Here is a 26,180-nt window from a genome sequence, read left to right as displayed (position 1 = left end):
AAAGAGGGAGACAGAACCCAAAGCAGGCTCCAGGCTGTCAGCACAGAGCCCGGCGCGGGGCTCGAACTCACCAACCATGAGATCACAACCTGAGCCGAAGTGGGACGCTTAATGCACTGAGCCACCCGGGCGTTCCGGAATTTTTATGTTTTAAATAACAAGGAACCCCTACTGCGTTTATTTATTTTTGGGACAGAGAGAGACAGAGCATGAACAGGGGAGGGGCAGAGAGAGGGAGACACAGAATCGGAAACAGGCTCCAGGCTCCGAGCCATCAGCCCAGAGCCCGACGCGGGGCTCAAACTCACGGACCGCGAGATCGTGACCTGGCTGAAGTCGGACGCTTAACCGACTGCGCCACCCAGGCGCCCCCTCGTTGTTGTTTTTTAATATTTTCTGGACTATTCTAAGTATAGATTGCCGATGGACTTTAAAATTCCTTTCAGTTCCAGAAAACTTGCTTCTGTGATTCTGGTGAAAATGGTTAATTTGCATAATAATGTGGTTCCAGGTTCATTCTGGAGCATAGGTCGATCCCTGCGGTCCCGCGTATCTCTCCACTTACCCCGGCCACACGCGTCCCTCTGTCATTTCCAGCACTCAGCACCTCTGCCCAGTGCATTTTCCTTTCTCTTTTCTTCATATGATTTTAAAAATTTAGGGGCGCCTGCGTGGCTCAGTCAGTTAAGCATCCGACTCTTGATCTCAGCTCAGGTCATGATCTCACGGTTCGTGAGGGTCAAGCCGCGTGTCGGGCTCCACAATGAGCCTGGTGCCTACTGAAAAAAATGACACACGTGACATACTCTAAAATTCGCCATTTTGGGGAATGCAAGCTGGTGCAGCCACTCTGGAAAACAGTGTGGAGGTTCCCCAAAAAACTAAAAAGAGAACTACCTACCCTACGACCCAGCAATTGCACTAGGCATCTATCCAAGGGATCCAGGTGTGCTGTTTCGAAGGGACACATGCACCCCCGTGTTTATAGCAGCACTATCGACAAGAGCCAAAGTCTGGAAAGAGCCCGAATGGCCATCGGTGGACGAATGGATAAAGAAAATGTGGTGTATATATATATATACAATGGAGTATTACTCAGCAATCAAAAAGAATGAAATCTTGCCATTTGCAACTACAGGGATGGAAAGACAAATCATATGACTTCACTCATATGAGGACTTTAAGAGACAAGACAGATGAACATAAGGGAAGGGAAGCAAAAATACTATAAAAACCGGGAGGGGGACAAAACGTAAGAGACTCATAAATATGGAGAACAAACTGAGGGGGTTACTGGAGAGGGTGTGGGAGGGGGATGGGCTAAATGGGGGAGGGGCATTAAGGAATCTACTCCTGAAATCATTGCTGTACTATTGCTAACTAATTGGGATGTAAATTTTAAAAAATTAAAAATAACATTTAAAAAAACTTAAAAAAAGGAAAAAGTAAAATTCGCCATTTTAAAGTACGCAATTCAGTAGTTGTTAGTGCAGAGTTGTGCGACCATTAACATCAAATTCTTTTTTTTTTTTAATTTTTTAAATTTTTTTTTTTCAACGTTTATTTATTTTTGGGACAGAGAGAGACAGAGCATGAATGGGGGAGGGGCAGAGAGAGAGGGAGACACAGAATCGGAAACAGGCTCCAGGCTCCGAGCCATCAGCCCAGAGCCCGACGCGGGGCTCGAACTCACGGAGTGCGAGATCGTGACCTGGCTGAAGTCGGACGCTTCACCGACTGCGCCACCCAGGCGCCCCAACATCAAATTCTTGAATATTCCATCACCCTAAAAAAAAAAAAACTGTCCCTCTGAGCTGTGACCCCCATCCCACTCCACAGCCCCTGGCAACCATGAATCCATTTTCCGTCTCTGTGGATTTGCTTGTCCTGGACATTTCATATCTGCACGTTTCTTTTAAAGTTAATTCCCATGGGGCGCCTGGGTGGCGCAGTCGGTGAAGCGTCCGACTTCAGCCAGGTCACGATCTCGCGGTCCGGGAGTTCGAGCCCCGCGTCGGGCTCTGGGCTGACCGCTCCGAGCCTGGAGCCTGTTTCCGATTCTGTGTCTCCCTCTCTCTCTGCCCCTCCCCCGTTCATGCTCTGTCTCTCTCTGTCCCAAAAATAAACGTTGAAAAAAAAATTTTTTTTTTTAAATAAAGTTAATTCCCAGTTATTTTTGGTTGTTACTATGACTGTTTTTCCATGACGTCCTTTTTCCCATTGTACTTTCTAAATGATTATGTCTGACATATATAGGAAGCCTCTTGTTTTTGGAACTGATCTAGTAACTGGCTTCTTAAATTTTAAGTTGATTCTCCTGCAATTTCCAGACAGAGATTCACATCTGCAGACGATGTGAATTGGATCTATTCTTTTTTTTTTTTTTTTCAACTTTATTTTTAAGTAATCTCTACACCCGACACGGGGCTCAAACTCATAGCCCCAAGATCAAGTCACATGCTCCACCGAATGAGCCAGCCCGGTGTCCCTGAATATATTCATGTTTTTAAGGCCAGAATCCGTGGATACTATTTCACAGATGATGATATTGGCAAAATTAAGTTCAATATGCTTATACGTACACACATACGTTTGCATACGTACACGCACATAGTTAGCCACTAATAAAATGAAAACTAATATATATCCTTTCAGATTAACTAGAGAGACAAAGACAGGATAAACATCATCTACAAAAGAACGAAAATTCGGAAAACAGCAAGGATGAATACTTTAAAGCAAGCGCCCAAGACTAGCTCACGACAAAATTAAACACATCAGCCACCGATCAGGACTGGCTACATGGAGCCCGCTGTCCGTTTTTGTAGATAAAGTTTTATCGGCACACGGCTCTGCTCATTCATTTGCCTATGACCTAGGGGGCTCCTGCGCTACGGTGGCAAAGCCAAGCGGCTGTACAGAGACCCCTAGCCCCACAGAGCTGAAAATAGCCACTACCGGCTGGTAGGGAAGTTTGCCACCGCCCGATGCCACAAGAGACACAGACTGATTCTCCCGCGAGCACAGAAGAACCTCACGCAAGACTCAAACCAAAATCTTCACACTTTATTCTTTCCAATCACACACAGTGATGATGGGGGCACAACTCTGAGTATCCGACAGCCCCGAGCTGCGCACTTGAAACGGGAGAATCTCGGGGCGCCTGCGTGGCCCGGTTGGTTGAGCGTCCGACTTCGGCTCAGGTCGTGATCTCGCGGTCCGGGAGTTCGAGCCCCGCGTCAGGCTCTGGGCTGACAGCTCGGGGCCTGGAGCCTGCTTCGGATTCTGTGTCTCCCTCTCTCTCTGCCCCTCCCCCGCTCACGCTCTGTCTGTCTGTCTCTCTCTCTCTCAAAAATAAGTAAACATTAAATTTTTTTTTGTTTTAAATAAAGTTACTTTTAAGTGTTTTCACCCGGAGGCTCACCTGGGGATGCACCTGCTTGAGGTCCCGTGGTCGTCGGCAGAATTCGGCTCCCGGCAGTTACAGGACTGAGGGCTGCAGTCTCTTGCTGGCTGTCGGTCAGAGGCCACCCTCGGCTCCCTGCCCCATGGGCCACTTCAACACGGCCTCATGCTTCATCAGAGCCAGCAAGAGAGAGACTGGGCCAGACGAGATAGTTACAGCCGTTCATCCCAAGAGACAGTACTGCTGGAACATTCTAGATGTTTCCTCCTGCACCCACCTGGGGAGAGTCTCTCTAGACCGGGGTCTGCCCTCCCCTCCCCCACCCCCACCCCCACCGACGTTCAGGGCTGGATCGTTCTCTGGAGGGCTTCCTGGGCAGTGTGGGGTCAAGCAGCATTTCTGGCCCCACCCCCTCGATGCCAGGAGCCCCCAGTGCGATGACCACAGATGTGCAGACGTGGCCCCTGCCTGGACAAGGTCCCCTGGGGCAGAACCACCGCCAGATACAAAGGCTGTAGGGGACGTTCCTGACCCGGGGTGGCGGTGCCTGCCGCGACGATGGGGAGCGCGGAGACCGCAGCCGACGTCACACCCTCCCAGCCATGTCTCTGCGCACACGATCCGACGTTTCTTGTGAGCGAGGCGTTTTCTCGAATGCCTGGTCTCCTGTTGCCACTCGTGTTCAAAAGCGTGGTCCGGTGCTCAGCTCTCGATCTGCAACGTGGCAGCCTCTCACGCGCCCGCTGGCCTCTTCCGCGTTCACGCAGATCCTTGCCTGCGGTGACCCGCCGCGGCCAGGAAACGTGCCAGGCGCTGGCCGGCACTTGTGGTCATCTGCTGTGCGTCCCATCCGGGTTAGCAGGGCAGCAGGCGGCCCTTCGCGCCCGCCCAGTGCTGTCAACCCCTCGTCCCCGGTCACCACGCGCCATCACAAACCACCACCGCGCTGGCTTCTGTCGTGGTCAAACATCTCTACTGAGGTGTCACTGACATGCCACACAAGTCACCCAGTCGAGGTCAACAGTTCGGTGGCATTTGGCACATTTGCAAAGTTGTGCAATCATCACCTCTATCTAGCTCCCGAACATTCTCACCTAACAGAAACCTCATCACCACCCGCCGGCACCCCCTCCCCCGGCCCCGGGCCCCCACGAGTCCCCTTCCCGTCCGTGGATGGGTCTGTTCTGCACGTTTCACACACGTGGACTCACACCCCGTGTGGCCTCTCGTGTGTGGTTCCCTCCCTGAGCGTCTTGGGTCCGGGGTCGGTCCTCGGGGCGGCGGAGGTGGGCGACTCTCGCGCCGGCTCGCGGCCGAGGGACGTGCGCGTGCGCGGTGGAGGCACCTGAGGGGCGTGCGCGTGCACGGTGGACACGTCACGTGCAATTGTCAGACGTTGGGGCTGTTGTCACCTCTGCTGTCCCCAGCCACAGCAGAGTTTTGTGCAGGTCTGCTGTTTTGAAGCCACTGTTTACACTACACTCTGCTGACCTTCCGATGGCACTGCCGGTCACCACCCAGGGAGGGGGGTGCGTTCCTAGATATTTCTGGAGCCATCTGCCCTTCTTTCCAAAGACAGTGGATGAAAAACAAAACCAGCTGCTCGGCTCTGCCCCTCCCTGCTGTGGGCCTCCCGTCCCTAGATGGGGATGCCGTCCGCAGGAAGGCCACCAGGGACGACAGCCTGGAGACAGCTCTGTCTGTCCCCGGGTGGGGGTGGGGGGGGCTGGTCCCCGCCACCTTGCCGCCCAGCCCCAGGCCTGTCTGAGCTTCCGTCAGATGCCGGGTTGACCTGGATTTCACACTGGTGACACTTGGCACTCTCCAGCACTTTGCTGGAAAGTGGCGATATAGTCAGGTGGCCACCCTGTGTCCCCCACCCCGGGACCTCCACCCGGGACTTACCAGCTTGCTGATTTTCCCTCTCACCAGGCACCGGACCCCCAATCCTGACCTCCGTGGGGGATAGGTACAGGGCTGGCTGGGACCCCACAGCAAGGTCCCTGGTCCATCACGACACAGGAGGTGGCCACGAGCCCGGGGTCCCAGCAGACACCCTGCATCTGCTCGCCCCGCGGCCCTTTCTCCGCCGTCCAGCCCATTTCCTCTCTTTGTGTGAGCAGATCTTCCTGACTGTTCTCTGCTCGGCTCTGGGAACAGCTGTGAGTTCCAGCCACCTGGCCAGGCCAAGGCCAGAACAGGCATTTTGGAGGGAGTCCTGGAGGAGAAGCCCAGAGCAGGGGGACCCCACCGCACCCTCTGTCGAATGAACATACTCTGTCAGTCCAGTCTCCAGAAGCTTCCAGGGAAGATGTGCTGCTCTGTCACAGCAGCAAGGGGAGGCTGGTGCAGGCTCATCCCTAAGGATCAGCCTGGGGGCAGGGCACGGGGTCCTGGGCCCCTGTAACATACCACCAAAACTTGGTGCCTTAAAACCACACACATTCTGGGGCGCCTGGGTGGCTCAGTCGGTTGAGTGTCCGACTTCGGCTCAGGTCATGATCTCACGATCCGTGAGTTCGAGCCCCGCGTTGGGCTCTGTGCTGATGGCTCAGAGCCTGGAGCCTGCTTGGGATTCTGTGTCTCCCTCTCTCTCTGCCCCTCCCCAGCTCACGCTGTGTCTCAAAAATAAATAAACTTAAAAAAAAAGAAATTACTTAATAATAGTGGTGTGCTTTCTTTTTTTAATTTTACTTCATTTTGAACTAGTTCTAGACTAAACAAAATTTGCAAAACTGAGGGTTTCCAGGTACCCCCACCCAGTTTCCCCTATAGCTGACATCTTACATGGCCAGGGAACCAGGCTCAAAGCAGGTCGTCACGGGTAGTGGTGTCCAAGGGGGCTGAGGTGAGGGTGATGCAGGGACAGGAAGGAAGGCCACCAGGGGGGGACTGGGTCCACCCCCCAAAGCCTGACGTGGACCAGGGCTCTGCCCTGCTGTCCTCCCCAAATCTGTGGGTCCTGCCACCTCTCCAGATGCCAGTCACAGTCTTTGAGAGCAGCCTCGGCAGGGGCCCTGGCCGCAGACATCTCCAATCCCTGAAGGCCACCTCGGGCGACACTCCAAGCTGGGGGGACAGAGGCTGGTGAGTGGTTTGGGGTAACACTTCAGCGGCTGTCTGCACCCAGGATCAGCCAATGTCACTGCTTACCCCTGATTTGTATTTTCATTGACCTGGACCAGTTGAGAGAAAGGAGGGCCGGTCCAGGGTGGAGGGACACTGTGGCCATGGACACCGGCCCCTCAGAGCCCATGGGGACCAGATGTTCACCACCACCCCTTTGTTTTCCGCTGTCGGATACAGGGCTGGAGGGGATACTGCCGGAGACCTAAAGCCCAGGGGAACCAACCTCCCGAACCCTGCAGGTCAGGAAGGGGTCCTTGTAAAGGCAGTTTCCTGGCCCCAGGATTAGAAGGGTGGGCGCAGGGGCCCAAGCCTGGGGACAAATAAGGCTCCCAACTGCGGTGTGGCTTTCTGAGGGCGTGCTTGCCCTAAAGCCGAGGAGCTTGGGTGATCCTCATGCCGGAGGTGCCTGAGGTCTAGGTGCACACCGTGGCGCCGCATAAATGCGGGGGTTCCCTTCCAGGGAGCAGCGGACTCTGGATGCTCCGTTCACGTGCCTCTGATATGCGCACCTGAGGAAACTGAGGCACAAGGAGACCACCCCCCCCCCACCCCCACCCCGGGCCGGCCCTCCGACCCTCACCTTGGGGTCGCGCCCTCGGGGCAAGCAAAGCGGGAGAGATGTGCGCGGTCCCTTTAAAAGGAGCGCGGCCCTTCTTGCGCGACCCTGAGGAGAACAATCCCATTGGCTGAATTGTGGGACCCAGCCACGCCCCCCGCGCTCAGTCCTTGGAATCCTATTGGCCCAGCTCCAGGGCCCATCTTCCACACCCAGGGAGCCTGGGCACCGCGCCAGGCTCGGTGACGCAAACGCGTTGCCCGGCAACCGCTCCCGCCTCGGGGCAGAGGGGCCCAGCGCCGGAGCCAGGGCGCAGGCGCGGCCGCAGCGAGTTCCCCTGGGCGAGCGGCCTGGACTCCGGAGTCCACCCCGCCCGCCCCTGTCGGCGCCCTCGCCCCCCCCCCCCCCCCCCCGCCACCCCGGGGTCCCGACGTGCGGATGAGCAGGAGGAGGGACCCTGGGGGCGGCAAGCCCGGCGGGGGTCACGGCGTGGGAACGGGCTGGGCGCCGCGGGCGTCCGGCTGCAGAGGGCGAGGAGGGTCCAGAGGCGCCGGGTCACAAGTCCCGCAGCGGATCCGCTCGAGCTTTTAGCAGCATTAGCAAATCCAACCCTGGGGGAGGGCATTCCCGGAGGCTGGAGCCGGGTCCCTGCACCAGCCGCTTTCGGCCACAGGCACTGGCCCGGAGTCCAGACTTCCAGGCCCCTCCTGCCTCCTGGACACATCGCCACTGTCCTCCGCCCTCTCGGCCGGGTTTGCCTCCTGTGGGCCTGGCTGGACCTGCCTCACTGTGCTCATCTGCAAAATGGCAACGCCAGGCGTCAATGCCTGTGTGAGCCTCCCAGGACTACTGTAAGAATTACCAGATTCGGGGGCTTAAAATGGCAGAAACCTATTCTGTGACACTTGTGGAGGTCGGGAATCCCACACAGGACTCGGGCTAAAAGCCAGGTGAGGGCAGTTTCCTCCCGAAGGCCCAGGAAGACACCCCCCCCCCCCCCCGGGAGCTTCTGCCCATCTCTGCCTCTGACCCTCTGCCTCCCTCTCATGAGGACCTCGTGAGGACTCTGGGCCTCCTGGGAACCCAGGGTCACCCCCACCTCAGGGGCCTTAATCTCATTCGCAAAGTGCCTTCTGCCGCTAGGGTTCACCGCCACAGACAGGTTGCTGGCAGTCGGGCAGGACGTGTTTGTGCTGTCACTTCGCTGACCCCAGGGCGTGACTGAGCTTTCTGAGGCATGGAGCCAGCTCTGCCTTCGGCCTGGCCCTAGGAAGAGGGGAACCTGTGTGTCACTAGCACATGCAGAACTCAGTGCCCCCCCCCTCCCCAGGCCTGGGACCCAGACTGGCCAGGAGCAGCCCCAAGGAAGCAGCCTTCAGATGGTGTCTGGGGTCAACCGGCAGGGAGAGGCCCTGGGCTGCAAGAGGGTTTGGGGCAGGTGACCTGAGTGGTGTGGCCTGGACGGGCATGCGATGTCCCCCTGCATCTGCTCCCCTCTCCCTCCCTAACCTACCACCCTTTTTGTGCTCCCGTGGCCTGGCCTCCCAGGACCTGCACCCACACCCGGAAGCTCCCCACCCTCCTCAAAACCGGGGGCTCTTGTACATGATGCCCCAGGTTATCGTCGGAGAGGTCAGCTGGGAGTGGGGGCCCCGGATTCCCCAAGAGCCACCTCCAGTGCCTTGGAGGACGGGGTGGAGAGGAAACAAGATGACAAGCCAAGGGCCCCATCGTGGGTCACTAGGGCAGAGTGGTGGCCTTTGGCCATCTGCTGGGCCTGCCCTGCCAGCCCCCAGCCCCCACCTTGAGGACTTTCAATGACTGACCCCCCAAGAAACCACACGCGTCGCCCACGGCCAGAGACACCCACAGCCAGGCAGGCGGTGCAGCCCAGAACTCCTGGCCACGCCCACCCCTGCTTTCCCTTCTCCCCGCCCTTCCCCCACCCTCACCGAGGCCGGCGGCCCTGGCTCCGTCCCCAGGACTGCTGAGCCACCGGAATGGAGCGGGCTGTGAGTCAGTCAGCAGGAAGGGACACTTACAGCCACTTGCATCAGATGTTCCTGCCGCGTGGTCCCACAACCTTCTAGAAGCCCCAGCTCGTGACCCTCGCTTTTCTGGGGATCTCCTTGGGCCTGGGGTTCCTGTCCATGGGGGACCAGACAGATGGGAATGGGTGGAGAGGGTACAGGCTAGGCTGGGCACCAGCTTGGGACTCTAATTCCACGAGTCCCCTACCCCCACTGCCATGCTCACCCCAACTCTCAATCCTGATCCCAGCACCCTGGTCTTCCTTTGAGGCTGCACTGGGACCCAGGTGTCCCACACCAGCTCAGGGCTTTAAGGCAGCCCTCTGCCCCCTCTGAGTCTCAGGGGGCCCAGCTCTGAGCAGGAGAGGGAGAGGCCGGGGCCTTCCCCCAAAGGCACTGCTTGTGAGCACACTGGAGCCATCCCAGACATGCCCCACGCCACCCGGCCCCGGACACAGGCCCCGCTTTCTCTCCGGCGTGTGCACACCAGCAGGTGCATGGGCCACGCACCTCCACCCGGCTCCCATGCCCCACACAGACCCAGGCTCATTGCTTCTCTAAACGTGCACAGACAGACCTACACACCCCAATCTGGTCACACTCACACATGCTCACACCAGATGGGCACCTTGTTTTTGTAATGCCGGGGGGAGAAAGGTCTTTGCTGTTGCCCCCTGGTAGGGTTGTCAGGTAAGCTACAGGACCCCACCGTTACCAAGTTAAATTTGAATTTCAGAGAAGTGATGAATAAGGTTTGGGATATTTGTATGCGCGGGACTCTCTCTGAAAAGTATTCATTGTCTCTCCGAAATCCACATTTAACTGGGTGTTCTGTAATTTATTGGCTAAATCTGGGAGCTCTGCCTGCTGGGATCTGGAGGCCCTGAGTTCCCGGGGCTCCCCCAGGCACTGCCCAGGAGGTGAGCACTCAAGCCCCCGCAGGGGCCCAGGGCTCAGGCCAAGGAGGGGGTGGTCAGAGGGGAGACCACTGAGCACAGAAGCTTGCCTCCTGGCTCAGAGGAGGCTGGCAGAAGCAGAGACCCCAAGGATGGAAGTCAGGACCTGCCTGCTGTCTCCTCTGGGGTGTGGGGGAGAGCCCACATACGGCATAGGCCGAGAGTCGCCCCGCAGAAGCGAGGGGCTTCTCAGGGGCCTGGCTGGGTGTAGACTCTTGGAAAGAGCAGAGTCCCTGCACCTTTGGTCTAAGCTTTGCCAAGCCAGCTTCATGACTGCGGCGGGAAAGGGGATCAGCACCCCCCTCCTTGAGCCCCTAGGGAGCCACAGGGGCGGCTGGAATAAAAAAAAAACAAAACTGCATGGGGAGGTGGGGGCGGGGAGGGGAGGGGGAGGCCCAGGAGCCAGGGAATCATTTCCCATTTGTCCTCCTTTTTCAGGCCAGTACCGGCGGCTCTGGGAGCCTCAAAGTAGCCCCTGGGCCCCCAGGGCTGTCCTGAGCCCCCCTCCCAGGCTCTGGCAACCCCCTCGGCATCTGGCATCGGAGGGGTGGGAAGCGGTGTTGCCCTGGGCCCTCCCTGTCCTGCCCACCAGCTGTGTCTGTCCTTTGCCTCGGCTGGGACTGCACCCTCCCCCCGCGCCCCAGTGACAGTCACCAGGAGCTGGGGAGGTGTGAGGAGCAGGGGCCAGGACATCGTCTTCCTGCCCTCACCTGCCTGGCAGATTCCTTCCACCCCCAGAGGAGGTCAGAGGCGGGGAGCGGGACCCCTGGGGGTCCAAGAGGAGGGAGGCAGGGTGGCTGGCAGGTACCTCCCAGCCCTCTCTCTCCCTCGCTCCCTGGCCCCCGGGCACCCGGCACCTCTGGGACGTCAGCCCATAAACAGGGCCTCCTCCAGGAAGATGGTAGGCTTTGGCTGTGGGGATCTGTGGGGCTGGCCCACAGCAGGACAGGGCCTAGGCCCGAGAGCCTGCAGGCTGGGCACAGGCGCCCCTCCCCTTCCTACATTCCCCCTGCCCGTCCCTATGGCCACCAGTGCAGGCCAGGCTAGGGCCTGCATAGCACAGGCACCCACAGGCACCTGTACCGACGAGGTTAGGCCCAGCTCTCAGACCCAGGGGCTCCGGCATCTCTGCGGGGGGGGGGGGGGGGGCGTCTCTGACCTGACCTGCTCAGGGTATGTGCGTGAACTGATTGAACATACCCCTATGCAGCCCGCGGTGCGCACAGAAGCCTGCACGTGTGTGCGCGTCACACATGGCCCCCACCTGCTTAGGGGGCCCACCGTGTGCATCGCGGCCCCTCCCAGCGTTCACACAAGTGTGTGCTCCCCTCGCGGTCCCCACCTTCTCACACACGGGGCAAGGGACTGCAGGACTCAGCAGGGGACACTGGTGATGTCTGGGGACACTTGTGGCTGTCATAACTCGGGGCGTGCTCTACATCAAGTGGGAGGGCATGGACGCTGCTCAACACCCCGCAGTGCCTAGGACGGCCCCCACGAAGAATGACCTGCCACTACGTCACTAGTACTGGGGAGACCTGCTGGAAAGACCCCAGAGGCAGGGCCATCGTCCTGTCTGCCCACCTACAGCCTGGGGCCCACAAAGGGACCACCTGTCTGGGCTGTGTGACGCTGAGGCAGCTTGTCTGAATGGTGCCCAGTGCTGGGCCTGGCTTCTGGCTTTGGGAACAAGTCTGTCCCCACTGGCCAGGCTCCAGGATCGGCCACCAGGCCCTGAGCGTGGCTACACCTGGGAAGATGGCCCCGGGGCGAGGCCTTCGTTTGTTTCCGTTCCCTGAGGTCAGTGTGAACAGCAACCCCACACAGGTGCACACGTGAGGGAGGACGCAGCTAAACACCCACACTGGGGTATAGACCGACTTTCCTGTCCTGGGCTGAACCACGTTCCCCAGAAAGATACGTCCACGACTCAACCCCTGGAACCCGTGAATGTGACATCTGGCGACAGGGTCTTGGCAGGTATAACTGGACAAGATGAGGGGTGCTGGAGTAGGGTGGGCCTGGTGCCACGAAGCAAAGAGCAGACGCAGAGGAGACGGCCACCTGAAGGTGGAGGCGGGGAGCAGGGGGAGGCGTCTACAAGCCTGAGGGACTCCAACCCCGGAAGCTGGGAGAAGCAGGAAGCATCCTCCCCTGGAGCCTTCCGAGAGGGTGTGGCCCTGCGGAGACCTTGATTTCAGACTCCTGGTCTCCAGAATGGGAGAGCATACATTTCTGTTTCAGGCCTCCCCAGTGTGCGACGCCGTGTTACAGAAGCCACAGCGGCTAACACACTTACACAAGCCCCGTAGGCACAAACACACAACCATGCACACACAGACGCTCAGACACACCTATTCCTTCCAGCAATATTCGGCGAGCACTCCCCGTGCACCAGGCCTGGTGTGCTGGGCTCTGGACGGGCAGTGGACAGGGCTGTGCTCTTATGGAGCTGACCTGAGGAGGGGCAGTGACCCATCTGTACCCCCCTGAGCCACCCGAAGCACATGAAAACCTGCAGGTAACCATGCACACACAGAGAGGGCCCCTGTGGAGGCAGAGGTGGGAGGGGACAGCCAAGAAAGGAGGGAGGGAGGAGGAGGAGGCAGCTTCCAGGTGGCCTCTCCGGGGCAGGCAGGTCTAACAGCCCCACCCCAGGCACTTGAAGCCAAAGTGTGTGTCTACACAAACACACACACGCACACACACGCAGGGGACAGAGGACTTGGGGCTGACTGAAGTCAGGTGTGGCCTGAGCTGTGGCCTTGGCAGGCGGCACATAGAGGCAGCCCCCTGGAAGGGGACAATTCAGTTTCAGGTCAGCGGGGCCCGGTTGGGGGACAGTTGGGTTTGGGTGGTGGCAGGGCGAGCTGAGGTCTGGAGGAGACGGAGGTGGGTTCACCCCACAGGCTTGCGCTTCCATGCGCCCAGGGCTTGGAGTCTGAGGACTTTGCACCACAGTGCTTCAGGGACAGGGAGCTGGCCCAGCTCCGGAAGAGCCGATTCTACCGAGCCTGGGTGGTGGGGGCGCCGGCCCAAATGGGATGGCATTTTATCTGCTGTCCTGGCTGCCCCCCACCCCCGGGGCTCTTTCTTGGTCCAGGGTCCCAGGTTGTGGCATTAATCAAGAGAGAGCCACAGCACGCTCTTCCGGGATTGGGGAGCTGCAAGAGGGAGCCATGGTGTATTCTAGGGCAGGGAAGTCGCCCAAAGGAGTCAGTGTGTCCCAGGCCCTGGCCGGCATCCCGGGGGAGTTGCCAGAGCGTAGGGCCCGGCTTCAGCTCGGTGCCGGGGATCCACGGGCCTCCCAGGGCCTCAGGCGGCCAGTCCAGCACCCACACCCCTGCCCACAACCGCCAACATCCCTCCCAGGTCCTTCCCCTGTAGCCCCGCGCACCTCACTGCGCAGGCGCGCGGAAACCCCTCCAGGCCCGAGTGCGCAGCCGCACGCGGCCCGGAGAGCACTCCAGCCCCGCCCCCGTTGTGCGCTTGTGGGCGGGATTGGCGGAGGCGGGGCATGCGTATTGGGCGGGGCGAAGCCTGGCCTATAAAGGCGGCGGCGGGGCGGTGCGCCCGGCTCCTCTCGGCGGCGGCGGCGGCCCAGGCAGAGGAGTCCGCGGTGGTGGCGGCGGCAGCGGCGGCGCTGTTCCCCGCGCGGTCCGCGCAGTGGGGTCCGGGCTGCGTGTCTCGGGCGGCGGCGGCGGTGGCACTGCGGCCCCGGCCCGAGTCCGACCCCGGTGAGTGCGGCCCGGCGACGCTGGCCTGGCCCCGACCCGGTCTCGGGGATCGGGCCCCGCGGAGCCTCGGCGTCCGGGGCTCACGGCGCGCTGGCCGCAGCCACTCACGTTCTCCTTTGTCTGCTCCCGCCTGCAGGGTCCCCTACCCGGCCGCCCCCCGCCCACGGGCCGCTCCCCCGGGCCCGCCGTCCCCTCCCCCGCTGGCGGGGCCCGGACAGAAGATGGTGCAGAAGAAAACAGCCGAACTTCAGGGCTTCCACCGTTCGTTCAAGGTGAGGGCCGGGTGGGTTTGGGGTCGCCTGGGGCTGGACCACTCGAGTGGCCGGTGGGGGGCGCGTAGCCCCCACCCCCGGGATCCACCCGGGGCTGCTGCCCGCCCTCCCCGCCCCCCCCGCCGTGTGTCTGGGGCTGCCCCAGCCGGGAGTGCGCTGGTGGGGGTGGTCAGCGGGCCACAGTCCAGTCCCCAGCGCCCTGGGGACTGTGAGGTCTTTCCTCTAGGAACCCCAAGCGCGGTCAGGGCCCCCAGGCCCTTGGGAGCACCTGGTTGTGTGTCCCCTGCCAACCCCTGTGCACTGCTAGGGAGCTCAGGCCACAGTCCAGTCCTCAGCGCCTTGGACCTGTGGGTCTGTGGGGTCTTTCCTCCAGGAATCCGAGGTAGGACTGCAGGTCCCAGAAAGCCCTCCTAGGTGGTCCTTGGAATAAGGGAGTGAATTGGATGCCCCTCAGCCCTGCGCCTCCCAGACAGTCCGGGCCCAAGTGCTATTTCCTGTGGGAGCAGGAAGTTTCTGCGGTGGCCCCACGGCTGCAGTCTTGGTCTCAGATGAGCGAGTCTGGGGGGGGCGGGCAGGTGCTGAGGAGGGGCCCCACGGGGCTGGCTCAGGGGACGCAGTGATGTCAACGGCCTCCCCACCCCACCAGCCGCGTTATGTAATGGCTTCCCTGGGCCTTCTTGGGCAGGGACCTGTTGCCCTGTAAAGAAGGCAGGACCTGGGTGTGTGTGGGCACGCGCACGCGCGCGCGTGTGTGTGTGTGTGTGTGTGTGTGTGTGTGTACACAGGCACTCCCAGAACCGGGGTGGGAGGAGCAAGCTGAGACTGTTTGGGTTAGAATTCCCAGGCCTGTCCAGCCACATCTTGGGCCAGCGTGCCCCACCCCTGCCCACACGCCTGCCATCCTCGCTTTACCCCCTGCCAGGGGAGCAACAGCCTTGGCAAGTCCAAGTGTCTGGGGCCGGGCTGAAGCGGGGGGTGGACCCGAGACGTCACCGGCAGTGGTCTATTCCCTCCTGGGGCTGGGCATGAGCTAGGACAGGGTCAATGTGAGGGGCCAGCACGGCAGCCAAAGCAAACTCGAACTTTCTGGATGATTCCAGCCGCCTCCTGCCAAGGCCTGCTGACTGGAGGCCTGAGGCCAGCCCCAGGCCCAGCCCGCCCACATTGCTTGGGACTGGAGGCTGCTCCCAGGTGGGACCATGGGAGTCCTGAGGAGTGGGAAGGACCCTGGCCAGGGAGCCTCAGCTATGAGAAGGTCCTCTCGGCCACTCTGGGACTCCCCTCCCGCCATGCTGAGCTTGCTTCTTGGGCTGGGCCTCGCCCTCCCGCCCCAGTCCAGCAGCAGCACTGCCGGGACCCTTTCTGCTGGGCGTCTCCCAACACACTTTCCCCATTTTCAGTTGGGAAATCGGAGCCTTGGAAAGAGATGTTTGCCCCGAGTCTCCCTGCAGGTGGAGACAAGGACACAGGAGCTGCTTTCATCAGGGGTGGCCAAGCCACCAAGGTGGAGGCTGGGACAGGCTTGTGGGGGTGGCGAGGGGACCCATAGGCCCCCTTGAGGGTCCTCGCACTGTTCCTCGGTCCGAGGAGCTACAGGCAGCTTCCTTCCATCACCCAGCCACAGACGTGGGTCAGGCCTGGGGCCGAGGTCACTAGACGGAGGTGAGCGGCTGCTGGCCCTGAGCGTCCCCCCCACCCCCGCCGCTGTCCACCCCTATGTGGTTACCCTGGGGCCCCTCCTCCAGGTAGAAGTAGTGACCTGGCCCCTCTCGAGACCTCTGGACGAGCCCAAGGCAGGGTGCTGGTTTCTGGCGTTGGTGACTGTGTGCCTGCCTCCCCACCGGGCAGGGCCAAGGGCCGGAGCACTCCCTTCTCCCGTCTGCCTGGCCTGGCCCGGCCCAGGCCTCCTCGCAGCCCTGCACAGGGGGGTGGGGAGGCTGAGAGGCCTGCGCCTGTGTTTTCAGCCGCTCCCTCTGACCTCCGCCTGCCCCCTCTGCTGCCGGCCTGGCTTCTGGGCCTCCCGTTTGTAGGAATCTGGCCCAGCTCCTTCTGCCCTGGGCCCCTCGGTGTTTCTCTGGGGCTTTCCTGGAGTTCCTTCTCTGGATGATCCTCCTGCTGGAGCCCCGTCCCCAGTTGTCCTGAGGCCCCAGGGAGGGGCAGTGACCTGGCTCGGGTCACCCAGCATCAGCAGCACCACCGTGCACAGAGGCCCCCTCACCCACCTGAGGCCCCGGCCACCTAGTCAGCCAGGGTGCAGGGAGCTAAATTAGAGCTATCTCCTGAAGGCCTCTGCTGGGCCTCAGTGTCCTGGCCTCAAAGGCCTCACATCTCAAGCCAGGGGCCATCCGTCCTCACTGTGGCCCATCTGCTCTGCAGAAGATTATTCCAGCAGCTCTCTGGGGCGGGTAAGACAAGGTTTCTCCAAGCCCCAGCTGCCTTCCTTCCCTGCTCAGGGTCTAGCACCCTTCCCCCGGTCCTGGGGACTAGCGGGTGACCTCCAGTGGGCCTCTCCCTGCAAGGCTGGTTTCTTAGCTGGGCACGGGGGCCTGTGAGGAGCTCTGTCCCGGTGGCAAAACGGGACAGTGCTGGCTGTGGCCCGGGCAGGGCTGGGCAGAGGGCGGTCCGGTGTCTACACTGTTGCAGCCGGAGGCCTTGGAGGCCCGTCCTATGAGCCATGGTCGGGCGACAGCGGGACCTCAGAGGGAGCAGCGCATGACCAGGAGGGCAGTGGCTCCCTGTTTCACAGAGGGAAGACTGAGGCCAGAAATTCAGGGCCTCGTGTTGGAGGCTGTGGGAAAGCAGGCAGGGCCACCCCTGCTGGGAACCCCGCCTAGAAGCCAGAAGCCGGTGACTCACCCCCTCCCACTGACCGCCTTGCTGTCTTTGATCCTCTGCAGCCCAGGGGGCCAGTTGGGCTGCGGAGGTTGTCCCGGGTGAGCCGCGAGGCCTGGCCTGGGCACCATAGTGACTCACGCCAGGCCCTCTTGCCTGCTCGGGGCCCCTCCCCTCAGCGCATCCCTTTCCTGGACACCCCGAGGGCCCTGGGGTTCGGGGGAAGAAGGACCATTTCCTTACAGTCAGGCAAAGCCAGGCTTTTGTCCCCCTGGACTTGTGGATGCAGACGCGGGGGCTGGGTCACTCTCTGGGCAGGCCCTGAGAGCCCTCCCGTCCTGTCCCCTGCAGGGGCAGAACCCTTTCGAGCTGGCCTTCTCCCTAGACCAGACCCACCTCGGGGAGACCGACTTCAGCCTGGAGCATCCCACCCGCCCCGGTGAGGGCCGGAGAGGAAGGTGGCGGTGCGGGAGGGCCGGTGCGGGAGGGCAGCAGGGGCTGCCTGCTGAGCAGGGCGGGCCTCACCTCTGGGTCTCCTAGTGCAGATATGCCCGCCAGCCAGCCCATCGACATCCCAGATGCCAAGAAGAGGGGCAAGAAGAAAAAGCGGGGCCGGGCCACCGACAGCTTCTCGGGCCGGTTTGAAGGTCAGTGAGGACTACAGGTGGGGGTGTAGGGAGACGTGGCCAGCCCGGGGCGGCTCTCACCGCACCCCTGCTCCCCAGATGTCTACCAGCTGCAAGAAGACGTGCTCGGGGAGGGTGCCCACGCCCGAGTGCAGACCTGCGTCAACCTCATCACTAACCAGGAATACGCCGTCAAGGTGAGTACCAGCGCCCGGCCAGCTCCCCGCACCTCTCCCTGCAGCGCCTGGGCTCTGGCACTGGCCGCGGGTGGCGGGAGGGGGGAGCTGGCCTTTGAGCTCCCGGACCAGCAGCTGGGGGAAAACTAGTATCTAAAAATGGCCCCAGGGCCAGTGACTCAGGCCACCCCTGGGAATCTAGGTCAGCCTGCTCTGAGCCCCTGAGTCTGGGCAGGAAGTGACCATAAGGAGCCGTTCCCTACCCAGGTGGCTGAGGACCTGGTGCCAGGGCGCCTGAGAGCTGGGGGCTCCGGTCAGAGTTGGCTCTTGCCTGCTGGGTCACCCCAGGCCACTCCTCAGCGACAAGCGGTTCTCCATGTTGGTTACAGGGGTTAAAAGGCCATGCCGTACTTGGGGCCCAGGGAGGCTTGGCATCTGGGGAGACCAGGGTGTGGCCTCGAAACCTGTGTCTCTTGGCCAGGCAGTACGGCCCTGTGCTCCGAGAAACCGTCCAGTCTTCCCTGGTGACCCTGCATCCGGGTGGGGTGGGGTCACAGGAGGCTGGCAGACCAGGAATGAGGACCGGTGCTCCCCGGTGAGTGAGGCTGGCCAGAGCCCAGCGCTTTGGTAGAAGTCTGATGGCAAAAGTGGCCATCGTCCCTGCCCCGTGAGTTCCAAGTCGGGCGGCATGATGGTGCCAGAGAACTGGATGCTCAGCTTTGAGCGCTTTCTGCAAGACAGGCCACGCGCTGAGTGTTTTCCCCTTAAGGACCGTCGGGCAGCCTGGCCTCCTGTGCCCCTTCGACAGTTCGGAACGAGGCTCTGAGGGGTTAGACAGCCTGAGTCAGACCCTGTTGGGCCTCCTGTAAGGTCATCCCTCTGCCCCGAGGGACTGCAGTTTCCTCCATGAGGTGGGGTCCTGGCCAGATTCCCAAGGGGTAGGATGAGGTTCTTCAGGAGGGCATGGCTGCTGGCATTGTGTCACGAGGCCCCGACATCTGGTTGGTCTGCCTCTCCGAGGCACGGGTGCGTTTGTCACCAGACAGGTGGGACAGCACGTAGGCTGGGCCCCGGCAGCACGCGGACACCATGCCTGCCTGTTGCAGGGGCGAGCTGGTGGCACACTGTGTTCCCCTCCTCCAGGCCGGCGTGCTGGGCAGGGAACCCCGGGCCTGCCCCGCCTGCCCAGTGAGAGGGGCCTAACATCCAACCTGGGAAGATGTTCCCAGTGGGTGCCCGGGGGCCGAGGTGGCCCGGAGAGAGCCAGCTGGCACCTTCTGCCCCCACTTCTGTGGGCGAAGGTGTCTCGGGGAGAATCCGGGAGGCAGGTGGGCCCAGAGCTGCCAGGTGCTGGCGGGATCGGGGGCAGAAGCTGGCTTCCGGAGGCTCTGGAGTCGCGGGGAGACTGTCCCTGTTGGTTGACGGGAGGGCCAATCTGGGCTGGCATGAAACAGGCCTGGGCTGAGGGGCCCGTGGCAGCTGCCCAGACTGTCACAGAACAGGGGAGGTGGGACTTGGCACCAAAGTGGGCAGGGACGGCTTGGCTGGCAGCCAGGCACCCCAGGGCCGCTCTAGTCCCCTGTGTGGTGTGGGAGTCTGCACAGTGGCCACCAGTCTCCCAGGCAGGGCGGGGGTGCTGACACCCTGAAGGGGCATTTTGCAGGCGTCTCAGGCCCTAAACATGCCCCCGAGGCCTGTGGGGTCAGGAGCGGAACAGGCCCGCCTCCTCTTTCTGCCATTCTTGTCCAGCTTGTCTCTCCCCTGATGCCACTTGGGAAACATGTTGCAACCCCCCCCCCCCCCTTCCCCCAGCCTGTGCTGACGCCATAGTTCTGACTTCTGGCAAATTCTGGGCCGCAAGAGGAGAGCTCTGCTTAGAACTTAAGGTCTAAGCTCGAATGGGGTCTCAGCCATGGCGCAGGGCAGGTCTCTGGTGGGAGCCCCTTGGGCTTTGGGAAGGGCTTTGGCTGACCCACTGCTCTGTCTCCTGCCCGCCCCTCCCCCCCCCACTTAGATCATCGAGAAGCAGCCTGGCCACATTCGGAGCAGGGTTTTCCGGGAGGTGGAGATGCTGTATCAGTGCCAGGGACACAGGTAATGTGACCCACCTTGCCACAGAACCGGGCCCTTAGCCATCTTTCCGTGTGTGAATGGGCCTGAATGCCTCCTCACCCCCAGCAAGCATTTGGGGAGCATCCAGTGTGCAGCAGAGGCCGTGCAGGGTGCACTGGGGAAGACCCAGCGTCAGGCAGGCAACCCAGAGTGGGCAAGGTGGAAGCAGGCCCGTGGCCCCGGTCCCAGCCTTCCTGTGCACAGGTGGGGGTGGAAAGGGTGGGCCCCTCCTGGGCTGGGCTGTGGGTGCACAGGAGCCTTAGGAAGCCTCCCTCCTCTCCTGCCTCTCCAACCCCCCACACCTCAGGAATGTTCTAGAGCTGATAGAGTTCTTTGAGGAGGAGGATCGCTTCTACCTGGTGTTTGAGAAGATGCGGGGCGGTATGTGGGGCCTGGGGGACGTTTGCAGCTGTGTCCTAATGGGCTGTGGGCTCGGCCACCAGGGAGGACTTTTCAGATGTGCTCGTCCTGCACATCAGAGGGGGCTTGTGGGGTCCGAGCTTCCTGTCCACATGGCAGCTCAGGGTTGAAGGCTCTGAACCCAGGGAGGCCAGAGTGGGCACTTCCCTGTCGGGTGGAAGTGGGCACTAGGCACTGGGCGGTGGCCTGGAGACACGGAAGTGACGCGTATGTGTTTTTCCTCCACCACGGCCTGGCCCCAGGCTCCATCCTGAGCCACATTCACAAGCGGCGGCACTTTAACGAGCTGGAGGCCAGCGTGGTCGTGCAGGACGTGGCCAGTGCCCTGGACTTCCTGCACAACAAAGGTGGGTGGTGGGGCTCCCTTGTTCCCTGGGATGTCCAGCCTCGCGCCCTGTCCAGCTGCCTGAGACTCCTAGAAAACGCCTCCACTCCCGCCACTGAGTCCCGGTTCTCACCGCAGGCATCGCCCACAGGGACCTAAAGCCAGAAAACATCCTCTGCGAGCATCCCAACCAGGTGAGGGGCGCCGGGGAACCGCCTTCCCTGCGCCAGGGCCCGGGCTGGGTTGGCCTGGACCGCCGTCCCCCCCTCCCTTACCGCCTTTTCCCACCCTTCCTAGGTGTCCCCTGTGAAGATCTGCGACTTCGATCTGGGCAGCGGCATCAAACTCAACGGGGACTGCTCCCCTATCTCCACTCCGGAGCTGCTCACCCCGGTGAGGCGCCCAGGCATCAGGCACGCAGCGACCCGCTCCGTTCTGCTCTGGGGCTGCGCGGCCCGCTGCCCCTGCCCCTGCCCCTGCCGTTGCGTAACCTCGAGGTGCTGGCTGCTCTGCTGCCTAGCCCGTGGAACTGGTGCTTTTGCTTAGCAACAGCCACTGATTGGCCCGCGGAAAGTGGCGGGCGGGGCCATGGGCGGGAGGGGAGGGGCGGGCTCCCAGCAACTGCCGCTGATTGGGTGGCTGGGCGGGTGGGCACCTGCCACCTGTTGATTGGGCGGGTGTGAGGGCGGGGCCTGCCCCCAGCCCGTCTCTGATTGGCCAGGCTGGGCATCGGGCACCGCAGGCTCAGGTGACCCAGTGTTGGGGCCTTCACGTGATGCCGGGAAGTCCCGGCCTGCTGCAGTCCCCTCCTCCCCTCCACGGGCCCTGACTCCAAGTCCCACCCGCAGTGCGGCTCAGCGGAGTACATGGCCCCCGAGGTGGTGGAGGCCTTCAGCGAGGAGGCCAGCATCTACGACAAACGCTGTGACCTCTGGAGCCTGGGTGTCATCCTCTACATCCTGCTCAGCGGCTACCCGCCTTTCGTGGGCCACTGCGGCAGCGACTGCGGCTGGGACCGCGGCGAGGCCTGCCCGGCCTGCCAGGTGCGCACGTGCGCCCCGTCCCCTGTGCGCCCGGTGCATCGCAGGCCTGGTCTGTGCGCGCGTGCGCCCCGTCCCCCCTTGTGCCAGTCTCTGAGCGTGTGCGTCCCCCACCCCCAGCACCCCTCTGTGCCCTCCCCCAGGGCCTGCTTGCTGCCGAGATCCTGGCCTGTGATGCCTGATCCATCCACGGGGCAGTGCTGGCCTGGTGCTCCTGGGGTTACCCAGACTCCTTGGTTTTATGGTCTAGGAGAGGAAGCATTTGGAGGTCAGAAATCTGCCGTCCGGCAGGACTAAGATTTAGGGTTTGGGATGATCATGTTTCAGCCTGGTGACCTTCTGCTCCCATGAGCCCGGCTGCCCAGAGTTGCCTTTCTGCTGCTTGGCTTCTCTTGGGCAGAGTTCACTGGCACGCTCCTGAGGCCGGGTCTCTAGTCCAGCCTGCTTTCCTCTCAGGCATTTGGCCCCCCAGAGCCCCCGGTCCCGCCAGCTGACCTCAGGGTCACTGCAGCCCCTGCCCACCCCCCCTTGCGGTCTGGGGGCCAGCTGTTCAGGTCACGGGTTAGGCTGCATGGCTGGGTCTGGGGCCTACGGCAGCTTGTTACCGAGCAGCGTCATGATGTACCCCGTTGGTCCAGGCCGGTGTGGATGTTGGGGTAAGTTGGCTGCAGCTGATTTCACCCCCTTGCCCCTCCCCCACAGAATATGCTGTTTGAGAGCATCCAGGAGGGCAAGTATGAGTTTCCCGAGAAGGATTGGGCCCACATCTCCTTTGCTGCCAAAGACCTCATCTCAAAGCTCCTCGTCCGCGACGCCAAGCAGAGGCTGAGCGCCGCCCAAGTCCTGCAGCACCCCTGGGTGCAGGGGGTGAGTGAGCCCTGCTGGGGACCTCCTGCCTCTGGCCCACCTCCGATGGGCAAGGGAGGGACTTGGAGCAGGGGTATGAGCATCCCCGGGGAGGCCAGCATCGACACCCCCAGATGCAACGTGGGTCTGGGGCCCAGCCTTGGGGTCTGCAGGGGCCCCAGGCGCAGCAGTCAGACCCACCACCTGCTTCCAGCCGGGCGCCAGGACTGCAGAAACTGCTTGAGCTTGTGCCCTGGAGGCATCGGGGCCTCTTCCCGCCTGGCACAGGGAGCAGGCTGAGGTCGTGCAGGTGTTAGGCAGGTGGCAAACCCCGGGCAGGGCCCGCCAACCCCAGTCCTGCTCCCTGTCCCCCCACCCACAAGCCGGGAAGAGCCTGACGTTTCTCTGGCCCGCAGCGCCCCGAGCCAGGCTGCCTGCCCAGAGCAGGGAGGGCCCACGGCCAGGAGTCTTAACCAGACGTTGGCACCGGGAGTCCACAGGAAGCAAAGGCTGGGGCCCTGGTGTTCAGGCCAGCCGGTGGAGGGGCTCCCAGCCCCTTCTGGGGCACCGGGAGACCTGTGGGGGCGGGGGAGGGGGCAGGGTGCGGGTCTAGAGAACCGCTCTGGGCTTCTGCCTTGCCCTCCCCCTGGCCTGGCTGGGCTCCAGCAGATACACCCCCCCTCACCTCGGTCGCTGCCAGCGGGGCCCCGGGAAGGCAGCTGGGCTCTGCTTTCAGCTCCGCCTCTCCCCTGTCCTTACAGTACGCTCCAGAGAACACCCTGCCCACACCCATGGTCCTGCAGAGGTGAGACCCATGGGGGGTGGGGGTCTCGGGCCCGAGAGCGGGGGGACCCCGAGTCGGGGGTGGTTAATGTTAAGATGATTAAAGTGACAAGCCGTCTTTAAATCGGGGGGCTGGGAAAGCCATCTAAGCGCTTGGGTGTCCTCGTACCAGTGATGGTGATGGATTGGGCCCCTGGCGGGGGTCCTGGTCCCCCAGGGAGGCTGGGCATGCCTGGGGCCTGCAGCCCCTCCCCCCGAGGTACTGCACAGACTCTAGGGGTCCCAAGGGGATCGGGCCCCGAAGCTACCTTTCACCTCCTTGGTGACCGCCCCGTCTCCAGGAACAGCTGTGCCAAAGAGCTCACGTCATTTGCGGCTGAGGCCATTGCCATGAACCGGCAGCTGGCCCAGCGGGAGGAGGACGCGGCTGAGGAGGCGGAGCAGGGCCAGCCCGTGGTCGTCCGAGCTGCGCGCTGTCTGCGGCTGTCGCCGCCCTCCCAGAGCAGGCTGGCCCAGAGGCGACAGCGAGCCAGCCTGTCCGCGGCCCCCGTGGTCCTGGTGGGAGACCACGCGTGACCCCTCCCTCCCTCCCTCTGTACATAGGTCACTCCCCCCCTACCCCCCCCCCCCCCATCAAATCTAAAAAGTTTTTTAAGCTATTGCCAGCCGGTGACCAGCAGGCTGCCCTCCCCTGGCTGGACTTCGAGGCGCTAAGCTCAGTTGGGGGGGCTCTTTTTATATGAGGTTTTTGCTGTTGGCTTTTTTTCTTTTTTCTGTCTCACCCCCGTTTTTTTTCCCTTTAAAGGTGTTAAAAGCAAAGCAGGCACCTGGGGAGGAGGTTGGAGGGTGTGTCGCCGGGCTTGTCCCGTCCCGGCCCCAGATACGCACCTCTACTGTGAAGGGTCCCCACGCCCCACGCCCGCCCTGCCCAGATGTGACTCAGGAGAGGAGGGCACTTGTCGCCTTCCAGAGCTGGGGGCACAGAAGCGCACCCCTTCCCCAGCCCTCACAGTATTTGCAGGGACGGGCCACCCCCACGTCTCCCCGGGGTGACACAGCACCTCTTTAATCCCTCACCCTGAAGCACCCTGGTCGCTTGGTGGGGTGGGGGCTTCTCAGGTCTCCCTTGTGGCCAGAGGGGGCTTGGGTGCGGGCAGGTGGGAATCACGGCTGCCTGCCGGGCCCCGCCTCTGACTGACAATCGGGGCTCCCTCGAACCTTGACCTTAAGCTCTCGCCGCCCCCTCCCCTGCCCTCTCCAAGGGGGACCCTGCCCACCCAGGAGGGCGGTGCCAGAGGAAGTGGGAGGGGTTGGACAGGCGCCCGTCAGCCAACGTGGGGGTCCCTAAGACCCCCATCCTGGGCACCGGTGTGCCCTTTCTCAGGGCTCAGTCTGACCATGGCCACGTCCTGCCCCTCACCGTCACCCCTGGGTCTGGTGAGGAAGCTCTGTCACCACCCCCCCCCCTTACTCCTCCTCAGAGCCAGGGCCCAGCCAGGGGTCCTGCTAAAGCCCCCCGCCCCCAAGGGCAGCGTTTCTGCGTGCCCACCTTCAGGAACACGGCTACAGCTGCCACGGCCTCCTCCCGGGCACCCAGGAACCTCCGTGCCCGCCTCTACCCACCTTGGCGCCGGGGTCAGATGTTGAGTGACCGCCGGGCTTGGGGCGACTGACCCCCCTCTTCCCTCGGGTGGGAAACACTATGCAATACAGGCTTCCCTTTTCTCCATGTTCGTGTGCTTCTGCCGGGGGTGGGGGGGGAGGTCTCTGCAGCCCCCCCCACCAGGGCAGCCTGGCCCTGGGGTCTGGGCGAGACTCCGCGGCAGGCCGGGCCTGGATCGCTCCCCCCCTGGCTTCTAGTTGTTCGTCCCGTTTTGTTCGTTTTTTAAAGACATCGGTTGACTTCCCTTCCCTGTTCTTGAATACTTGAATGTTGGGGGGCTTTGTGGGTTGGGGGAGCTCACATGCCGTTTCTGTGGCAGTCTCTGGTGGCCGGTGGGGACTGACTGCCCCTCCCGTCCCCCGCCCGCCTGGATCTGTGGACTGGCCTTTCCAAAGACCCCGGGGCGGGTGGGGGGGAGAAGGCCGCCCCGCCCCCTGCTTCTCGCCCATCAGTGATTCTACGTTTTGCAACTGGGGATTCTGCCTTTTTGTAAAAAAAAGAAATGCACCCCCCGCCTGCCGCGGGTGCCGTGGCCGTTTTAACTCTGGAAAGCTGAGCTGTGAGGAGCTTTTTTTTTTTTTTTTTTTCCCAAAGGTGGGGCAGCCACTTCCTCCCCGTCACACGGACAGTGTGGCCCAGAGGACTGTCAGAACCGCTACTGTGAATGGGCGCCCGGCCCCTGGCCCTGGGGGAGGGGAACGGCAACGTTTCAATGTTCAGATGTATAAAAAAGACAAAAAAAAGAAAAAGAAACTCAAGTTTTTTAGAAGTGGGGGGGGAACATCAAGCACTTTAACTGCACCGCACCAGGCGAGCCGGTAACAGCTCATTTTCCTTACACCAACGTCAACGCCGGACTTTTGTATCGTTTTGTAAGGATTTAATAAAAGTCATAAAAACTTGGGGGTCCTCGTCCTGGTTTTCTGTTGAGTGACGAGCAGCCCCAAACCATTTCTCGATCGGCGATCTCACTGATGCCGTTGGAGTCCGGGGTTTGGACGGGCATCGAGGGGGTTGGCCTGATGCTCGGGGGCCTGGGCCCTCGTCTGTCCGCGGCGGCTGCGGGCCCGGCTTCCTCCCGACGTGTGGGTGGCTCTGCCAGACTGAGAGGACAGCCAGAGTTGCCCGGGACCGAAGCGGGAGCGGCCAGGCTGGCCTGCTCTTGGACGCCATCACGTCCCCGCATCCAAGGCCCGGCCCTCTGCTGTCCCGGGGCCGAGGGTGCGCGGAGGCGAGCAGCTCGGGGTGGTGGGGCTGCTACCTTTGGCCGA

At 62.0% G+C, this 26,180-nt stretch overlaps 1 protein-coding gene across 5 annotated transcripts; it reads left to right on the top strand.

The window, feature by feature from the left end:
- Positions 1–13,658: 13,658 nt before the first annotated feature.
- MKNK2 (MAPK interacting serine/threonine kinase 2) lies at positions 13,659–25,812 on the top strand. Of its 5 annotated transcripts, none has more exons than XM_043586021.1 (14): positions 13,659–13,814; positions 13,951–14,086; positions 17,270–17,357; positions 17,464–17,565; positions 17,644–17,741; positions 19,735–19,814; positions 20,140–20,213; positions 20,495–20,599; positions 20,716–20,771; positions 20,875–20,970; positions 21,426–21,620; positions 22,320–22,484; positions 23,225–23,268; positions 23,588–25,812. In XM_043586021.1, the coding sequence occupies exons 2-14, from the start codon at positions 14,036–14,038 to the stop codon at positions 23,820–23,822; spliced, it is 1,389 nt and encodes a 462-aa protein (XP_043441956.1). In that variant the 5' UTR covers positions 13,659–13,814; positions 13,951–14,035; the 3' UTR covers positions 23,823–25,812. The 5 variants fall into 5 exon arrangements, with proteins under 5 accessions (XP_043441956.1, XP_043441958.1, XP_043441957.1 ...); XM_043586023.1 differs by having other exon boundaries at positions 13,662–13,814; positions 17,459–17,565; XM_043586022.1 differs by lacking the exon at positions 20,140–20,213 and having other exon boundaries at positions 13,667–13,814; positions 17,459–17,565.
- The last annotated feature ends 368 nt before the right edge of the window (positions 25,813–26,180 follow it).

The sequence above is a fragment of the Prionailurus bengalensis genome, chromosome A2 (genome assembly GCF_016509475.1).
Source record: "Prionailurus bengalensis isolate Pbe53 chromosome A2, Fcat_Pben_1.1_paternal_pri, whole genome shotgun sequence".
NCBI lineage: Eukaryota > Metazoa > Chordata > Mammalia > Carnivora > Felidae > Prionailurus > Prionailurus bengalensis.
The sequence above is the reverse complement of the archived record's forward strand: the minus strand, read 5'-3'. Positions and strand labels throughout refer to the sequence as shown.

Coding starts and splice junctions, on each gene's coding strand:
- MKNK2 (XM_043586021.1), top strand. CDS start 14,036: ATGGTGCAGAAGAAAACAGCCGAACTTCAGGGCTTCCACCGTTCGTTC. Junction 19,815..20,139: donor TATCAGTGCCAGGGACACAG/GTAATGTGACCC, acceptor CCCACACCTCAG/GAATGTTCTAGAGCTGATAG. Junction 20,214..20,494: donor GTTTGAGAAGATGCGGGGCG/GTATGTGGGGCC, acceptor GCCTGGCCCCAG/GCTCCATCCTGAGCCACATT.